The sequence below is a fragment of the Prionailurus viverrinus genome, chromosome C2 (assembly GCF_022837055.1).
Source record: "Prionailurus viverrinus isolate Anna chromosome C2, UM_Priviv_1.0, whole genome shotgun sequence".
NCBI lineage: Eukaryota > Metazoa > Chordata > Mammalia > Carnivora > Felidae > Prionailurus > Prionailurus viverrinus.
Window position 1 is genome coordinate 85,548,788 of NC_062569.1, and position 17,079 is coordinate 85,565,866.

The 17,079-nt window shown below is 46.3% G+C and overlaps 2 protein-coding genes and 1 long non-coding RNA gene across 9 annotated transcripts in view; 1 reads left to right on the forward strand and 2 right to left on the reverse strand.

Moving 5' to 3' along the window:
* TMEM44 (transmembrane protein 44) overlaps positions 1 to 1,337 on the reverse strand; it is a 35,760-nt gene extending 34,423 nt beyond the window's left edge. For all 6 annotated transcript variants that reach the window (XM_047874126.1, XM_047874123.1, XM_047874122.1 and 3 more), the window contains exon 1: positions 1,114 to 1,337. In XM_047874126.1, the coding sequence (XP_047730082.1) occupies positions 1,114 to 1,250 (137 nt within the window). In that variant the 5' untranslated portion in view covers positions 1,251 to 1,337. The remainder of the gene's footprint in view (positions 1 to 1,113) is intronic.
* On the forward strand, positions 1,086 to 16,861 carry LOC125174601 (uncharacterized). 2 transcript variants are annotated; one of them, XR_007155466.1, is made up of 3 exons: positions 1,086 to 1,202; positions 13,841 to 13,948; positions 16,789 to 16,861. It is a non-coding gene; the product is annotated as an uncharacterized LOC125174601 (long non-coding RNA). The 2 variants fall into 2 exon arrangements; XR_007155465.1 differs by lacking the exon at positions 1,086 to 1,202 and having other exon boundaries at positions 13,830 to 13,948.
* LSG1 (large 60S subunit nuclear export GTPase 1) overlaps positions 13,339 to 17,079 on the reverse strand; it is a 36,762-nt gene continuing 33,021 nt past the window's right edge. The window contains exons 13-14 of the mRNA XM_047874121.1: positions 16,687 to 16,860; positions 13,339 to 13,836 (exon numbers count right to left, since the gene is read on the reverse strand). Coding sequence (XP_047730077.1) covers positions 13,657 to 13,836; positions 16,687 to 16,860 — 354 coding nt within the window. The 3' untranslated portion in view covers positions 13,339 to 13,656. The remainder of the gene's footprint in view (positions 13,837 to 16,686; positions 16,861 to 17,079) is intronic.

Genomic DNA, 17,079 nt, shown 5'->3' on the forward strand with positions numbered 1-17,079 from the left:
GATAACGCACAGAGAGTGGCTCGTTGGTGTCCACCTCTGATCTGGACAATTTAATCCTCACAAGTGTGCCCCTTCCTAAAAGGGTCTGGCGGTCCAGTTCTTTCCATTTGCTAGGGCAAGTTAGTAAAGCTGTCAGAACCTCCAGCTTCCTCGGGGGGTAAATGGGAGTAATAACGGTCCCTCCCTCGTGGGGTTGTGGCAGGGAAGACATGAGCTAATAAATGCAACACTAGGCCCACGTTAAATGTTCCAAGTGTCTTTTCATTTGCATTCCAATGACTGGGTAGGGGGGTTGCCAGATCTCTGCAACAATATCAAATATCATCTTAAGAGTGCCTAAGATGAGCAGGTGCCAACCTCCCCCGGGGTGCTGATCCTTTCTCCTCTGCCAGGGAATACTTGGGTTGCACCAGCTTGGGACAGGGTGCCCGAAGATCTGGAGGCCCTCTTTAGCCAGACTTCATAGAACCCAGGTTATGGTGACCACCTGGCCAGATGGCTCCAGGTACTGGCCAGAGTCAGATCACAGCCAGTCCCCCTCCCCAGATCAGAGGGCCTGGGGTAAAGGGAGACCAGAAATGCCAAGAGCCTTGTCCAAGGTCCTTGCCCTCTGCCAAAGGTTGGTGGCAGGACAGGAGCAATAATAAGGATGTTTAATGAGCACATACTAAGAGCTTTACGGAAACTAACTCATTTAATCCTGCCATCCGTCCCATCAGTTATTAACCCCGTTTAGGTGAGGAAAATGAGGCTCTGAGGCTTTACAGCTTGCCCAGCTCACACCTCCGGTCGATGGGGAAAGGGTGACAATAGAACCCAGGACTCGCGGCTGCCTTCGAGGGCTCCACGCACCGCGCGACCCGGCCTCTTCCTACTGGCCCACAGCCCGGCCTCCCCCTCCCTGTGCACGGAATCCGGAAAGAAGTCCTATCCGACTTCAGTCCACAGCGGAAGGGTCGTTTCGATCCTGGCACCGCGCCGCCTCCTGCCTCCCCGCTTTATGCCCCCTTCCCTCCAGGTTTCCAGGAGGGAGTTGGCGGGAGGCGTCGCCCCGCGTCCCCCGCCGCAGACCCGGCCCCCTCCCCCGCGCCGCCCGGTCCCGGTCCCCATTACAGCGCGTGGGCGGCGATCCAGCAGGAGGAGGCGCAGATCCACAGGCCGAAGGAGATGCAGACGCGGTGGCGGGCGAAGCAGCGGTCCAGGTAGTCCCAGTCCCAGAGCGCGGGCGCGGGGCTGGCCGCCTCCCCCATGGCTCGCTGGCTCCGCCCGGCCCGGGCCCCAGCCTCCCGCGTGGCCCCGCCGGGGCGCAGCCTCCGCACGCCCCCTTTCCCCGGCCCGGTGCCCCCGCGGCGGCGGCGGCGGCGGCCCCGGCCCAGCGCACGGCCGCGGCCGGGAGACGGGCGCTGGCGGCAGCGGCGGAGGCGCGAGGGAAAAGTTTCCGGGACCGCGCGGCTCCCCACCCGGCGCGCTATTGTCGGGGGTCGGCGGGCCGGAGGCCGCCCCCCAGCGGCGGGAGCTGGGAGCGGCCTCGGCACAAAGGCTGCGGCCCCAGCCCCCGCTCCCCGACAGCGGTGGCGGCGCCGCTCGCAGACCCCTTGCGGTCTCCCGGCGGCCAGGGCCGAATACCGTGACCTGCCCGGCCACGGTAAGGCGCTTTGTCCGCCCATTAGTGCTCCCCATTTTCTGAGCCGAACAGTACACATGCTTCGCGCCTGACGCAGCTCTTGGGTGCTGGGGATCCCGGGCGTGAGCGGCTGGTCTGATCCTTCAAAAGGTACAAAAGAAAGGGGGCCGGGAGGGGGGGGGGGCGGCAGAAGGATACAGCTCCCTCCTCCCCCCAACGCATCTTCTCCCACTCTCTGGTCTGAAGGCGTCGACGGCACCCTCCACCCCCACTCTAGTCGCCCAAGCCGGACTTCCTGAAGTCACCCTAGAAGATGCCCCAGGAGGCCGGTGGTCTTGGCCGTCATACTGTCCCATCCAGCCACGTTGCCACACAGTCCTGGCAGGCAGAGCTGTTCTTGAAAACAAGCTATTATAATTTTAAAATGTCCTTGGTGATTTTAGTAAGTTTGCTTAAAGAAGGTGACCCCGTCATTTCGTTATTTTCGTTGTTAAAAACAGCAGTTTTCTTGAGATCTCATTCATATACCATAAAATTCACCCTGTTAACGTGTACAGTGTTTTAGTGTATCCAGAGTTGTGCTACCACCACCGCTATCTAATTTTACAACATTTTCATCACTTGTTAAAAAAGCAAGTACTCATTAGCGGTTAACTTTCTTCTCCACACTCCCAGCCCTAGGCAACCACAAATCTACCTTAGGATTCTACGGACTTGCCTGTTGTGGAAAATTCCTTACTAATGCAATCCCATCCAATAGGTGAACTTTTTGTGACGAGCTTTTTTCACCTAGCATAATGTTTTTTTTTTTAATGTTTTTATTTATTTTTGAGACAGAGAGAGACAGAGCATGAATGGGGGAGGGGCAGAGAGAGGGGGAGACACAGGATCGGAAGCAGGCTCCAGGCTCTGAGCCATCAGCCCAGAGCCCCACGCAGGGCTCGAACTCACGGACCGCGAGATCGTGACCTGGCTGAAGTCGGCTGCTTAACCGACTGAGCCACCCAGGTGCCCCCAGACTGTTCTTCTAAAGGGGCTACATTATTTTACTGTTTCATTTATTTTTAAAGTTATGACCGCTTTTGGTCATGAAACATAATTTGTCAGACATTGTCAGACGAGGAGCTGGGGACACGTTTTTGAGAAAAACAGACAACTCCCTGCCTTCATTGAGCTAACAGTCCAGTAGGAGAGAGAGTGACACTAAACAAGCAAAAGAGCGACTAAAGGTAAAATTAAAATAGGTTATTCGACAAAAGGGGCCAAAATTAAAATATAAAAATGATGATAAGATAAAGTAATACAAAATGAATACCAGCGAAGACAAGATTGAAAGGTTAAAATAAAAGCGGAAAAATACAGGGGCGCCTGGGTGGCTCAGTCGGTTGAGCGTCCGACTTCGGCTCAGGTCACGATCTCACGGTCCATGGGTTCGAGCTCCGCATTGGGCTCTGGGCTGATGGCTCAGACCCTGGAGCCTGCTTCCGATTCTGTGTCCCTCTCTCTCTCTGCCCCTCCCCCTTTCATGCTCTGTCTCTCTCTGTCCCAAAAATAAATAAAAGTTAAAAAAAAAAATTTTTTTTTTTTAAAAAAAAGGGGAAAAATACAGTAGCCAAGTGTCTCATAGATGATAACCAAGTACCCTGAAGTCCCTGCCTGCTGATTCTTTGTGGGTTCTTCTAGCCGACCTGTGGATACTGACCTGTGACTGCCCAGCTCCCCGGTTTCTCTAGTGACGTTGCCTACTTACTGTTCTGGAAAGATAATCCATCGCACTAACTATCTCGCTGAAATGAGGACACACCTTCCCCGTCTCATGTCACCCTCTCCCCAGGCCCTAGGCAGGGCTACCTTATGCTCTGTTTTGTTGAGACTTAAAGATACCGCCATTTAATTTGATTCACTTATGATGACTTTCCTCTTCCTCAGGCTCAGTATAAGCCCTTGGAGGTTGGACCCAATTTAAAAATGGCTTCATTCTGGGGCGCCTGGGTGGCTCAGTCGGTCAAGCGTCCAACTTTGGCTCAGGTCATGATCTCGTGGCTCGTGAGTTCGGGCCCCACGTCAGGCTCTGTGCTGTCAGTGTGGAGCCCACTTCGAATCCTCGGTCCCTCTCTCTCTGCCTCTCATGCTGTCTCTTTCCCTCAAAAATAAACATCAAAAAACAAAATAAATGAAAAATTGCATCATTCCTCCCACCACACCCTGGACCAGGTTTATGCACCTCGACAGCTTTTTCTCAGAGTGGTTAGTTCTCAGCCTTTGCAGTGAACTCAGAGAATTTGAAGAAGACCTCTCGTCCCTGAAAAATATGAACATCTATGCACCTCCACACAGTGTTCATACAATCTTAAGGAATTTATAGTCTCTGAAATTCAACTGTGGATTTCGTGGAGGGCTAGACCCCAGACTAAACCCCCTAGTTTAAGCATTTAAATCCTGAGCCCCCTCCCAAAGCAGTTGGAAGGGGTGTGGTTTCAGGATCACTCTGACTGCCTGTCAAAAACCAGCCCGGCGAACTCCAACTCTCTGGGCGTGTGTCCTTGGAATCTGCATGGATTCATTTCTTGTGGCTGCTCTAACAAATTACCACAAACTTAGCAGCTTAAAATAACAGAAATGTATTCTCTCCCTATTCTGAAATCAGGTTCGCTGGACCACGGTCAAGGCCGCAGGGCTGCCTCCCTTCCGGGGACCCTAGAAGGGGAATCTCTTCATTGTCTCTCTTTATCCAGCGTCTGGTGGCTTCCAGCACTACCTGCCTGGCAGCCGCATCACTTAATCTCTTCCTCTCGTGGTCACATTTCCCTCTTGTCTTGTGTGTGTGAAATCTCCCTCTGTCTCTTTCCTATAAAGATGGCCCTTGTGACCTGCTCGGGTAATTTATGTTACGCACCCCATCTCAAGATCCTTAATCACGTCTGTGAAGAGTTCAGATGTCACAGAAGGTGACATTTATAGGTTCCAGGGATTAAGACCTTGTATTTTGGGGGGCCATCATTCAGCCTACTAAACTACCTTCCCGCAAGCTTCCTGTGAGATTCATACGAGGAACATGGGCTTGTGGAGATGGCCCTCGGGGGCTTGGACAAGTGTGGGGAGCCGTTGCCAGTCACTGGACACATTGGCTCAGAGAAAAATGCAATGGGAAGAATGGGCGCTTCGGAGCCCGCAAGTCGGACTGCAGTGCTCACTCTGCCTCCTCGCAGCTGTGACTTGGGGCAAAGCATGGGTCCTCTGCAACTGTGTATTCTTACCTGTCAAGTGGGGATGATAGTGCCTCCGTCAGGGCAACTGGGATTAGTAGAAACCCTGGCGGTGAAGCATCTGGAAGTTATTATTGCTGTTGTCTTTCCTGGGAAGAACCTCTGATCCACTAAAAAATAATAATAATAATAATAATGGTTCAAAGAAAATATGAATAGCTAATGGCGTGGAGACACAGAGCTCGGGTCTTGGTTCTCTTCTCTTTACCGGACGCCTGAAACATCTGAACTTCTAGCTTTAAATACCGCCCCTGTGCCTGTGCCTCCTGAATATCTGTCTCCAGATCAGACCTCCTTCCCAGACTTCAGATTCATATACGCAGCTGCCTATTTGACATCTCCACTCGCTTGTCCGATTGAACACGTCTACAACCAGACTCGTGATTTTCCCTCCCGAGGCGCCTCCACCTGCTGTCCTCCCTGCCCAGGCTGCCTCTGTGTCCTGGTCCTATAAGGGACAGGCACAAGCCCCTGGGCCTGTGCTCCTCCTCGACCAGGGCACCCCTTACAGTGTGGCAGGTGTTGTCTTTCAACCCGCTGTGAGAGTCTTCAGCCGGGGCTGCTGAGCTCAGATCTGTACCCCAGCACCTGACTCACTGCCTGGCACGTAATAAGGAACATAGTTACCGAATGAATTGATTTTTAGATAGGCTGTAAAAAGGTACAGTGCCCTTCTGTAGTGAGAGTATGTTTACAAAGCTTTGGTGGCCCCTACTATTGTGTGTGTCTGTAGGGGGAGTGTTGGGAGGGCTTTCAAGAAACCCACGAGCTGGGCTTTGGAGAACAAGTTTGCTTTTGGCAATTAGTGTGGCAGCAATCTTGGAAAGCTGTCCTGGTGGCAGGAAGACGCTGGCTGGCGGATGCCTGCAAATGGCAGAGGTCCTGCAGTGAGGGAGGATGTGGGGCGAGAGAGGCAGGCTGCCGGCACCCACCAGCTCTTCATCCGGTGGGGAACACTCAGGATTGTATGTGCTAATCTACTCCCCTCCCTCCTGGAGTTAGGACCCCTCCCAAATTCTGCCAGGACCTTCCAAAGGGCTTTTTCCGTGGTCGGCCCTCGGGAAGTGAATCAGTTCCTTTAGCAGGCTCCTCTGAGGCTTGGTGGCTGCCCCACCCCAAAGCTAAAGCTAAAGTTTCTTTGGCCATGGTTCAGAGTTTGCCAAGAAGAAAAGCTAACAGGAGGGCCACAGCTCGTAGGCATTTCCTGTTGGCAGAGGCACTGAGCCCACAGGCATTGTCCTGAAGAAGGAAGGGCTGATCAGCCTGGCCTGTCCTTGTGGGAGCCTGCCGGCCAATCATGGCCCTAGGTCCCAGTCACCTGGGGGCACAGACCAGCAACTCAACAGCCTTTGCTTCTGAGGACATGCTACCTCCTGCCAATGTTCTTATAAAATGTGTTATTTAGAGGAAGGGTTTGTGGCTACTACTCAACTGGTAACATTAAAAAAGGCTCTATGCCAGTTTGATTTACCTGCTGTAAGTATAGAGAAATCAATTCTTTGAGAATGCATTTTGAAATAATGGCATTTCTAAATCTGAGTCAATCCCATTGTGGACATGTTGGATTATCATGAGAGAAGCAGGTGGTAGGACTGGTGGGGTCCTGGGTTCGTTCTATCTATCTTCTATCTACCTATCTATCTATCTACCCACCTAGTTAATCATCTATCTATCCATCCATCCACCCACCCATCCATCATCTAAGTTTATTTAGAGAGAGAGAGAAAGCCAGAGCGAGCACACACACGAGGGGCAGAGAGAATCCCAAGCAGGCTCCCTGCTGTAAGCACAGAGGTCCTGGGTTCTATTTAAAACTCTATCATCAAGCTTACTGTTTGATCTTGTGAGAGTTTCTTTACCTTTTTCACCCTCGAATGTTTCATTAATAACATCCTATTGCTGAAAGCAACTTACTTCACGATGCTAGAAGTTGGGCGAGGGCTAATGGAACGCACAGATGTTGAAATGTTACATCAAGGAAAGCCCTATTTTTTTTTTTTCCCACATGATCTTTACCCCCAACGTGGGGCTGGAACTTGGGACACATAGTTGCATGCTCTCCTGACTGAGCCAGCCAGGCGGACCAGGCTACCCACCTTTTAAAAAGCCAATTAAATAGAATTCAGTACTTGAATACTTGCATTGAAATAATTAGTTAAAAGAAATGTGTGTTCTCACCGCAGTTTACAATTCACAAGGAAATCGGCATCCTGCCAAGTTTCATGCGGGCCAGTAAGGGAGCTGGATTAACCTGCTTCCCCAAAGCCAGCCAAGACAGAGTAAAGACAGGAGCTTGTGGTCCCTATTTGATTCTAATCTCCCAGTACAGTTCTGTCTGTTCTCCTGAATGGCTCCTGAGCCCTTCTGGAATTTAACTGTCTACTTCTATGACCCCTCCCCACTCCCCACTGTTTATTTTGAAAATTTTCAAAACTACAAAAAGGTGAAAACCACCTAGGACCTACCTACCTACCCACCTAACACCAGCTGCAGACATTTTGCCACATTTGTTTTGTCCCTTGCTCCGGTGGAACCATTGGAGGTGGCAGCTGTGACACCTTACCCCCAGTGCCTCAGCATGTATCTCCAGCAGTGTTCGCGACCTCGCCACACTTCTGTTACACTGATACAATGCTATTGCCTGTGTAATCCATGGTAAAATTTACTCAGCCGCTCCAAGAATGTCAAATATACAGAGTGTGAATGTGTGTTTCTGGTTCAGGATTCATTCATTTGGTTGTGTCTCTTTAGTCCCGGTCCCTTGTGTTCTGGAATGTTCCAAATCTGAAATTGTCTAATTGGTTTCTTATGATTAGATTGAGCCGAAACGTTTCTGCAAAAGCAGCACAGGGTTATCCTGTGGACTTCCTGTTGCACCACATCAGGAGGTGCAGAACGTACGGGCATAGCACTGGTGACAGAGTTTGGTGACTTGTTTAAGGTAGTGTCTGTTGGATCGCTCCATTGTAAAAGGCACTTTCCCTTGGCATTGAATAAAGCGGTAGGTGATACTTTAAAAGGGGGCCACTATCCCCCCCCCCCCCACCCCAGGGACCTTTCCGTCAGTGGTCTCAGCACTTTGCTGGAATCCATGATTTTGTTGATGGTTCCAAAATGGTGATTCCATCATCCCTTCTACGTTGTTTCATTGAGGTGCTTTTGTTTAAAAGTTGCCCTGCCTCTCCTTATTTAGAGTACTATGGATTCAAGAATCCTTAAAAAAAAAAAAACTCAGTGCCTTACAATTCACACGAAAGATGGTGTTTTAATACTTTTAGTAACCTGCTTTAGAAGTAGCCAAGATGTAGAAGTTACAAATATGAAATCTACCCTTCTTCCCCCACTCTCCTGAAAAACTCCCACCATTCTGACCTTTGATTATTGGGTCAGGCAGGAGTTAAAAGTCATGATGTTAGCAGTGAACTTCTGAAGTTGTCACTAGCCACATTTTAAGTGCTTGGCTGTAGTTAACTACAGGATAGCACAGATTATAGATTTATTTGCATTGTAGTAGTAAGTTCTATTTGACAACACTATTATGGTATCCATGGCAGCGCTATTTTTAAAAATCAAAACCCTTTGGAGAGTAATGTTGTCAGTGTAGGTTCATTGTTTTGTTTTTACATTTTTTTTGAAGTCTATTCATTTTGGGGAGGGGGGGGAAGGGCAGAGAGAGAGAGGGAGACACAGAATCCGAAGCAGGCTCCAGGCTCTGAGCTGTCAGCACTGAGCCCAGTGTGGGGCTCGAACTCACAAACTGTGAGATCGTGACCTGAGCCGAAGTCGGACGCTTGACCCACTGAGCCACCCAGACGCCCCGGTGTAGGTTCATGTTAACAAATGCACCGCTGTGTGGGGGATGCTGGGGGTAGGGGAGGCTGTGCATACGTGGGGACTGGGGAATATGGGAACTCTCTATGCTTTCTGCTCAATTTTGCTGCGAACTTAAAACTGTTCTACAAAATATGGTTTGTTAAACATTTAAGAAACCACAAACTTGCAAAACGTCTACATGTCCATCAATAATAGAACAGATAAATGGTGACATATTCACACCACAGAATACCCTACAGCAGTGACAATGATTTATTTATCAAATGCAAGACTGTGGACGGACCTCACCACGTTGGATTAAAGAAGCCAGATACATGAGTACACGCTGTAGATTTTTTTAAACAATTTTTTTTAAGATTTTTTTTTTTTTTTTTTTTTTTTTTTTTTTAGTAATCGCGGCACTCAACGTGGGGCTTGAACTCAAACCCCGAGATCAAGAGTTGTACCCCCCACCGACCGAGCCAGCCAGGTACCCCGGTAGATTCTGCTTACGTATCATACAAAACATGGTGAAAAGGTGAGAACAGCGGTAGCCCTTGGGGTGGTCAGTCTTTGCTGAAAGGAGGTACGAAGTGCTAACCGTGTTCTCAGTCAAGGTGCCGGTTGCATCAGTATGTTGGTGAAAGTCAGCTATCTATACTCTCACAGTTGTGTTCTTTCTGTATACGTGTCACACTTCAACAGAACACTTATGTATTCAGTGTTCTGTGCACTGGGCACTCTTCACTTACATAATGCCCTTCACTTTTGGATTGCTCAGAATTGTTGTTTTCCCTTCATATTGGAGCCTTTGATAGCAAGTTCTTTCCTGTGTGGCCCTCTCTTCACCCTCAGTTGGTCTATGGTGTGTTGAACAGAACAGACAACAAACTGTTAGGCGTGGACATTCTGAATGATTTTCCTCACTGCTCCACAAGGACTTTAGAGGGGTGGCATTAGGTCGATTTCTGGCTTGTGGCCACATTTCCCAGTTTGCCTGCCAAGAAAACCTATATTGCTATTGATGTCTTGACAGAAACCTCCACTTCCTCCTAACTTCCTGAAAAGGAAATGGAGGACAGATGTATAGCAGGTTCTACTTTAAAAGGGCAGTATATTTCTTGTAATAAAATGCTGGGGAAAAAATTTCAAAACAATAAAGTGATCATGGTAATAATGGCTGGAACTTGTAAGTCTACCGTACTCCTCACTACAAGGGTGAGGATACTTAAAAACAGACACCTTCCGATGTGTCCTAGTTTGGGTTCTTCAGACTCTAAGCAGAGGACTTAGGTTTAGTTAATCTGGGAGGCAACCCCCTGAAGCAGAAGTGAGGGAGTGGACAGTGAGGGAAGGGAGGAGGGCAGCGGGCGAGTTAGTGAGATGATTTCCATGGAGGATCTAGTGTGGAAAATGTACAGTGTATGCACCAAGTGACAGGGAAGCTGGGGCACTTAGCACCCAGCCCCCATTCTTGACCAGTTGGGGGTTGCTCCGGGGGTTGTTAAATCCCCAGCCCGTCTAGATTGCCCTGTGTGCACGGCGAGCAGGCTTCTGTGGTGCAGGAGAAAGGAACACAGGAAATACAGGGTTTGCAGAGGAAGGGCTCGCAAAGGAACCGTCCCCTGGGGCTGCAGGTGAACTCAAAGTGGCTAAGGGATGGAGGGGTGTGGAGCATCTACACAGAGAGACGTCTCTTACCAGGAATATTTGCTAGAAGATGGAGTCGGATGCTCTTCACAACTGTTGCACATTCATGAAGGTTAAATACCAAAGGCATACATCCAGAAATAAGCCCTCACATTTATGTTCAATTCTCGACAAAGGTGCTGAAACAATTCAGTGGGTAAACACTAGTCTTTTCAACAAACTGCTCTGGGGCTACCGGATGCCACATGCAAAAGAATGAAGTTGGTCCATCTTCTACCTCACACCAGATATGAAAACTTAAAATAGCCCAGAGACCTAAACGTAAGAGCTAAAACTCTGAAACTCTTGGAAGGAAACACGGGGGTAAATCTTAATAACCTTGGATCTTCCAATAGTTTCTTAAATTTAACACCAAAAGCACAAGCAACCAAAGAAAAAATGGATCCATATGGACTTCACCAGAATTAAAACTGTGCTTCAAAGGCACTGTCAGAAAATGAAAAGACAACCCACTGAATGGCAGAAAACATTTGCAAATTACACATCTGCTAAGGGACCTGTGCCTAGAATGTACAAACAACTTTTATAACTCAGTAACAAGATAAATAACTCCATTAAAGAATGGACAGAGGGGACGCCTGGGTGGCTCAGTCGGTTAAGCGTCCAACTTTGGCTCAGGTCATGATCTCATGGTCCATGAGTTCGAGCCCCGCGTTGGGCTGTGCACTGACAGCTCAGAGCCTGGACCCTGCTTTGGATTCTGTGTCTCCCTCTCTCTGCCTCTCCCCTGCTTGTGCTCTGTCTCGCTCTCAAAAATAAATAAACATTAAAAAAATTAAAAAATAAAAGAAATCCTCATAAAAAAAAAAAAAAAAGAATGGACAAAAGATCTGAATAGACATTTTCCCAAAGATCTACAAGTGGGCAATAAGCACATGAGAAGATGCTCAACGTCATTTGGCATCAAGGGAATGTAAATCAAAACCATGACATATCGCTTTATATCCACTAGGATGGCCAAAACATAAAAAGACAGTAAGACAGTAACGTGTGTTGACAGAACTATGGAGAAACTAGAACCTTTATACACCGTTGATGGAAAATGTTAAATGGTACACCCATTCTGAAAATCAGTATGGTAGCTACTCAAAGGTTAAATATATTGCAATTCCACTCCTAGATATATACTTAAGAATTAAAAACCACACAAAAACCTGTACACAAACGTTCACAGCAGCACTGTATTCATGATAGACAGCAAGTGGAAACCAAATGCCTTTTAACTGATGAATGAATAAACAAAATGTGGTATACCCATTCAGTGGAATGTATTATTTGCCAACAAAAAGCAATGAAATACTGAGAGATGTTAGAGCATGGATGAACCTTGAAGGCATCAGGCTAAGTGAAAGCCAGTCACGAAAGGTCACATAGCTTATGATTCCTTTATTATGAACATATAGAATGGGCAAATCCATATATAAAGTAGATGAGGGTTTGCTTACGGCTGGGGGGGGGGTGGATTGGGAGGATTGGGGGCCACTGGCTAAAGGGTCCTGGGTTTTTTGTGGCAGTAATGTAGAACTGGTTGTGGTGATGGTTATATAACTCTGAATATACTAAGAACCGCTGAATTGTATCCTTTAAAACTGGTGAACTTGCATGGTATGTGAATATCTCAATAAAACTGTTACAAAAATAATCAGGAACGTGAAGCGTATGTAATTACTTTTTCTAAGAAGTCTCATGTTTTAGCTATTATACTATCATTAAAGCAAAACTTATTCAAAATCAGTACATGCTCTGTCCATTCAGCATGGAAGTTTCTCCCAGACAACCGTGCCTGTTCTTCAGTGAATGGAACAAAGTAGGCTTTAACATGCTGATGCATGTTCCTCTTCTTCCATGGGCTTTTCAGACTGTCCCTTTCCTCAGATCAAAGGGAAGAACTAGAAGTATATTGTTGCAGATGGATGAACACAACTGCGGAACTCTCTAGCTCTGCCTCAGGCTTGATCTGGAATAACCTTTCACCCGATATTCAAATGAAGAACTAGAACACTAACTCCTTACCTGTTTATAAAGTCTTCCTTGGCTTATCCACCGCTTTTGAGCAAACCTCCAGAATCCCCTCACAGGCTCTAAGGCCGTGTGATGGCTCTTGCTAACTTCCTGCATCAGGGGCCTACTCCTGCTGTCCCCGGTTTCCAGTGCCTTTCCTGCCACACAGAAGGTGCTATCTGTTGAATAAACAAGTATATATTTTTTATTCCCCAGGTGGAACACATTTTCAAATATATCTTAAAGATACTCTGGCTACATCGGGCAAGGCTTAACTGCAAAACTGTGGACGAACCGCGGGTCTGTCATCTTCTGATACATTTCACAAGACTGTTCACGGGCATGTGCATTTTTCTGGAGAAGGCATCCATAATGTCCGTTAGATTTCCAAAAACATCTATCACACAACACAAGGAAAGGATCTGAGTTAAGGGAATAATGAGGCTCATAGAAAAAGGGAGACAAAAGTAAAGTGAGAGGCTAAAACAGGAATGGTACTATAAAAGGTAAACTGTCCTTGTCTCACTCTTGATGGTCCTAAGTACTAAGGAGATCAGGCATCTATACCTAAAACAAAAACTAGCTGATCATCTGCCCATTTCCTCATGCCTGTGGTGAGCTGTAGAAAAACACACACTACCTTCTATAGTAGTGGCTCATGTTGACAGGGATCTTCAATAGAAGGGTGGGCTCTCTGAGGCTTTTAAAAACTACATCTGCTAGCCCCCTCATTCCAAGACCTGATGTGCCTTCTGCAATACCAGGGGACTGCTGGGTATGCATGTGAGGTTGAGAATCAGTAACCTATATAATGTTCTCAAAAGAATCCATCTAAAATCCCAGTCATGCTTTGGCAAATTGCAACTGTTTAAAGAATGCGAAATGTCCAAATGGCAGTGTATCTACATAAACCAATAAAACGTCTGTTAGTGACCATTTAATTTTATTTATTTTTTTAAAAACCCAACTTACAAATTAGTATGCATGTGTATTTGTTTACACAAACATTGAATCATTTATTCCCTCATCTCAAATTCAGCCTTCTACAGGACAGTTTCTGGGGCTCCAAGATGACTGTGTTAGACTCGGTGCTCCACGGAGCCCCTGCGTCTTGATACTGGCTGTCTGGTGTGGCTGCGTGCCACAAGAAGCAGGGTCCATTTCACAGCATCACGGCCAAGAGCAGCTTCTGTTTCTTCTCCAGGTGCACAACGCAGATGCCATTTCCACTGCAGCCCAAGTTCACGTATCCAGGTGCTTATAGAGTCTACGAGTTTTCTCTTTTTTATTTCTGTTGCCATGTTTTTTCCAGGCCTTCCCAGCCCTGCTCTCAGAGCTCACAGCGGCTGTAGTCGCCAGGCCACTCCCTGGCTTGTAGCCCATCACAGCCTGGACTCCTTTGGTCAAAGCTCTCACGTTTTCCTAGGAAGTGAAGACAGCAGTATGGGAGATGTAAGCACAGTATTATTTATGGAGAACTCCAAGACAGAGGACTTCCGCCCCCTTCACTGCTCCTCTCTCTCCCCATTCTTAAGTAAGTTTCTCCACATTCTGTCTTGAGTGCATTCTCTTTGTCCTTCACTTTGCTTCAAATACCATCTGTAACTAGCCACTGAGCAAGCACTCCCTTTGCCTTCCTCATCTACCTCATACAGCCAGCAAGTTCTGTGGGCTCCAGGCTCTAGCATTTGGTGTACCTATCCACTGTTCTCCACCACCCTGTTCTAGCCCTGGTATTCATTAGCTTTCACTGGAACACTGCCACACTCCCCACTTCTAGAGTTTAACAATCACGTATCTCTCTTTCCTCACAAACCTCTGATGGCTCCATGTAGCCTGGGGAACCAAGTTCGTATTCCCTCAGCGGGTACACAAGACCACTTACAACATGGGCTCCTTATTGACAGAATCCACACTCCCATCTTTTTATGCCTTTGTTCACGCTACTCCCTCTGCCTGGAGAATCGCCCTCACCACTCCTTCCAACCAGTACGTTTATATTTGCCCTTAGAGTCCAGCTTAGATATCACCTCCTCTCTGTGGCGTTCACTCACCTACTCTCCTCCCGGCCCCAAGGGGGAACTGCTCCCCAATCTGGGTTCACAAAGTACCTGACTTATACTTCTGCCCTAGACCTAACGTGTCACGTTACTTGTTAACTTGGCCATCTCCCCTTAGCTAGAATGTGATCTCCCTGAAAACAGTAATTATGTTTTCTTCCTTTTGATATCCTAGGTCCTAGTGTAGTATCCACATGTAATAGTGCTCAAAAAAGTTTCTGTAAACTTGTGATTTTATTTAAGTAGAGCAAAATGAAACAAAAAACTGAACAATTAAGTTTACTTAGTAAAAATAAAATTAATCCCATATGATTCTGCAAGTGCAAAGCATATTTCATGATTGTCTTAATAGAAGTAGGTCCAAGGAAGAACCTATGATCTTTCTGCCTATCAGTAAATTTCCTCCTAAATATTGGCAGACTTGGAAATAATTCAAACCAGGAGCCACAATAATCAAGTTCTACCCCAGCCTTGCCATTTAAGACAAGTATCCTTGAATAAGTCACTTTGCATCCTTAAGCCTCAATCAATGGCCCCAGTGGTGGACAGCACTATCTGCTTAGCCTGTGTGAGGCACACAAATAAAGCATCATATAAATACAGAAAGAAATCACTCTGGATACAGATGACACCCCCTCCCCCTACCACCCTTTTATGGCTGTAGTAGTCACAAAAGGATTTAAAAAATATATTAAGTACAGTTATAGGATTTAACTGTTCTGCATAGAAGTTTTCTTTATTTTCTTATGTTAAAAAATCTTTTTTAAATGTTTATTTTTGGGAGGAGAGATAGAGAGTGCATGTGAGTGGGGGAGGGGCAGACAGTGAGGGAGACAGAGGATCTGAAGCAGGCTGCTCGCCGACAGCAGAGAGCTCGATGTAGGGCTTGAACTCATGAACCGTGAGATCATGACCTGAGCTGAAGGTGGACAATTAAATGACCGAGCCACCCAGGTGCTCCTAAATTTGTTGTTTAAAGTGCAGCATATAAACTGTAGCTGTGATGTAAACAATGAAAGTTACTAAAATGTACTGGCTCAGAAAGACCACTAAACAGTAGAAAATATTTGCAAATTATAAATATGATAAAGGTTTTTATCAGAATTTATAAAGAACTCTTATAACTCAACAATAGGTAATTCTCCAAAGAAGATCTACATGTGCCAATGAGCACACAAGATTACCAACATCCTTAGGGAAATCAAAATCAAAATCATGAGACACCACTTCATATAGTAGGATGACTAAAGTAAAAAAAAAAGGAAAATAAATACCAGTAAGGATATAAGGAAATTAGAGCCCTCATACCCTGACGGTGGGAATGTAAAATGGCACAGACACTTTGGAAAGTCTGGCAGTACCTCAAATGTTAAACATGTGGTTAACACATGACCCGGCAATCCCACCCCTAATTATATGCCCAAGAGAACTGAAAATCTATGTTCACACAAAAGCTTGTGCATGAATGTTCATAGCATTATTTATAATAGAAAAGGGGGGATGCTCGGGTGGCTCAGTCGGTCAAGCATCTGACTTCAGGTCACGATCTCATGGTTCATGAGTTAGAGCCCTACGTCGGGCTCTGTGCCGAGAGCTCAGAGCCTGGGACCTGCTTCAGATTCTAGGTCTCCCCCTCTCTCTGCCTCTCCCTGGCTCACACTCTGTCTCTGTCTCTCTCTCAAAAATGAATACACATTAAAAAAAAAAAACTAAAAAAAAAAAAATCATTTATCTTATAATAGAAAGGGGAAACAACCCAAATTCCATCTCTGAGAAATAAACAAAATGTGACATATCCACTCAATGAAATATTATTTGGCAGTAAAAAGGAATAAAGTACTGATAAATGGATGAACCTTGAAGTCATTATGCCAAGTTAAAGAAGCCAGTCAGAAAAGACTACATAGTGGGTGATTTCATCTATATGAAATGTTCAGAATAGGCAAATCTATATAGGAGAAAGCTGATCAGTAGTTGGAAAAGGCTGGGGAGAGTGGGGAACGGTGAGTGACTGATAATGGGTACAACGTTTCTTTCTGGAGCGATGAAAACGTTCTGAAATTATGGTGATGGCTACACAACTCTGAATATACTATAAACTACTGAACTATACTTGCAAAGGGTTGATTTTACACTATGTGAATGGTTATTTCAATAGAACTGCTATATAATATATGCTGATCAGAAGTTAAAGAAAAACTTTAAAACTTACTTGATGGAAAAAACTTTTGTCAACTACATTTTCAATCTGTTTTGCTTTTTTATTTCCGCCTGGATGTATTTTTAGTTCACCACCATTCGTTTTGTTCTCTAGGAGTCGCTGGTGTTGATGCTGAAAGGTCACAGGGTCTCTTCCAGGAGGAGGATGACAGTACAGAAGTTTACCCTACGAAGACAAGAAGCGTTAACAGCACATCATGTGTTGTCTGTGTTCTCCCAGGAGAAAGAAAAATCCTCAAAGAAGACATCTCCGCCAAGCACCCTCTGACCAGCTTCCTTTTTTCAATTAAAAAAAAAATTTTTTTTTATTTAGAGAGAGTAAGAGTGTGAACAGAGGAGGGACACAGAGAGACACAGAATCCAAAGCAGGCTCTGAGCTGTCAGC